General features: G+C 41.6%; 1 protein-coding gene across 1 annotated transcript; it reads right to left on the bottom strand.

Moving 5' to 3' along the window:
* Positions 1-671: 671 nt before the first annotated feature.
* LOC115637886 (olfactory receptor 1020-like) lies at positions 672-2185 on the bottom strand. The gene is made up of 2 exons (XM_030539483.1): positions 2175-2185; positions 672-1626 (listed from the first exon to the last, which is right to left on the bottom strand). Exons 1-2 carry the CDS (start codon positions 2183-2185, stop codon positions 672-674), a joined length of 966 nt encoding a protein of 321 aa, XP_030395343.1.

Raw genomic sequence — 2185 nt, 5'->3', positions numbered from 1 at the left:
AATTGCATTAACTGAAAGGAAAGATAGACAGACAACACATTAGTGATATACTTGTCTTTCTTTTTGTTTCATCATAATGGAAATATTAGTCAAAATATTAAAATGCTACATAGACAAGCACCATGGACATCCATCAGGTAAATGATCTTTTCATCGAGTTTTATATTTTAGCACCTTCAGTTCTAGAATGGATCCTGTCTGTCGCAATCTTGGTCAGATTTATTTACTCTGTTTCAGATCTTCCACATAGTGGGGCTCATTATTTAGCCTCCTCTGCACCCCGAGACCCATCACTGCCCCCCACAGACCACTCCATGTACCTTACAGGTGAAAAGAGAAGCAAACACCTTCCCTTATAGTGGGAAATGGTTTGAGTGTTGATCAGCCTAGATGCAGCCCAACCAGACTATTTAAAACATAGGGATTAATTCTCATTTAACAAAGCCCATCTGATGTCTTGTGATCACCATGGACCAGCCAATCAGCTGGTTTAACCAGCAAGACTCTATTGTCTTCTGTGGAGATCTGGTGAGAATTTGGTCCAATGAATTTACTGAGAGCTTTTCTAAGGGCCTCTTTGACCTCTTTGTTTCTCAGGCTGTAGATAAGGGGGTTGGCCAGAGTTAGAGGTGTTCTAAATAGTGCCTCCTGGCTAATAAATCAAGACTGATTTATTCCAAAGCATTAAAACATGTGAATGCAAGGTACTTAGAGCAAACTTTTCTCAGGGCCTCCTTGACCGCTCTGTTTCTCAGGCTGTAGATGAGGGGGTTGGCCAGGGGAGTCAGGACAGTGTAGAATACGGAAAACACTTTATTAAGCTCTCTCAGTGTACTGTTTTTTGGCATCACATAAACTATAATTACAGTGCCATAAAAAATTGTGACCATGGCGAGGTGAGAGGAGCAGGTGGAAAAGGCCTTTTGCCTTCCGCTCATGGAAGGAATCCTCAGAATGGTGACCATGATGCAAACATAGGATGTCATGGTTAACAGAAATGGGATCAGGGTTTCCATGGCAGAAAGAATCAGTGTCACCAGGTTGGTCAGGCTGATGTCACTGCAGGAGAGTTTAATCATTGGGGTGAAATCGCAAAAGAAATGGTCAATTTCATTTGGGCCACAGAAAGTTAATTTTGACACCAAAAATGTCATTATTGTACTGCCCAGAAATCCACTGATCCAAGACCCAGACGCGAGCCAGAGGCAGTTCCTACCATTCATGCAGATGGCATATTGCAGTGGTTTGCATATTGCGAGATACCGATCATAAGACATCGCTGCTAGCAGGTAACATTCTGTAGCTGCCAGGAAACCAAAAAAATGAAGTTGTGTGATGCAGCCGCTAACAGAAATGGTTCTGTTCCCAGTCAGGAGACTGGCCAGCATCCTGGGAAGGATGGTGGAACTGTAACAGGTCTCCAGGCAGGACAAATTCCACAGGAAGAAGTACATGGGAGTATGAAGGCGTCGATTAGCCATAACTAGGGCAATGATGAGAATGTTCCCAGCCACGGTCACAATGTAGATTGCTAGGAACAGCAAGAAGAGAAAAACTTGCACTTCAGGGATATTCCCCAATCCCAGGAGGATGAATTCTCTGATCAATGTCTGATTTCCCCACTTTCTTTCCTCCATTCAATGCAGCTACCTCAATAAAGAAAAGTAATAACAATATACAAGTATAACAGAATAACTAGAATCACTATTCAGCCAATTCACCTTAAAATGGCCAAGAAGTAAACTCAGTCCCCCACCCCAGTCTTCCACGACTAAGTTAATGATCATTTTAAAACGTTGTAAGAAAACAGGAATGTAACAATTTCCACACCACATCAGACGATAGTTTCTTATTGTCTTGTATGTTGTCTCTATCAGTAGCCAGAAGCCGATTCTATAGATGAGCACGTAAAAGAAGCAATGAGAGGCAAAAAGACATCCTTTAAAAAGTGGAAGTTAAATCTTAAGTGAAGAAAATAGAAAGGACGGAGCATAAACTCTGGCAGATGAAGTGTAAAAATATAATTAGGAAGGCCAAAAAAGAATTTGAAGAACAGCAAGCCAAAGATTCGAAAAGTAATAGCAATTTTTTTTAAGTACATCAGAAGCAGGAAGCCTGCCAAACAACCAGTGGGGCTACTGGACGATCAGGATGGTAAAGGAGCACTAAAGGACAATAAGACCAT

The sequence above is a fragment of the Gopherus evgoodei genome, chromosome 21 (genome assembly GCF_007399415.2).
Source record: "Gopherus evgoodei ecotype Sinaloan lineage chromosome 21, rGopEvg1_v1.p, whole genome shotgun sequence".
Lineage (NCBI taxonomy): Eukaryota > Metazoa > Chordata > Testudines > Testudinidae > Gopherus > Gopherus evgoodei.
This window is presented reverse-complemented; position numbering and strand designations above follow the sequence as displayed.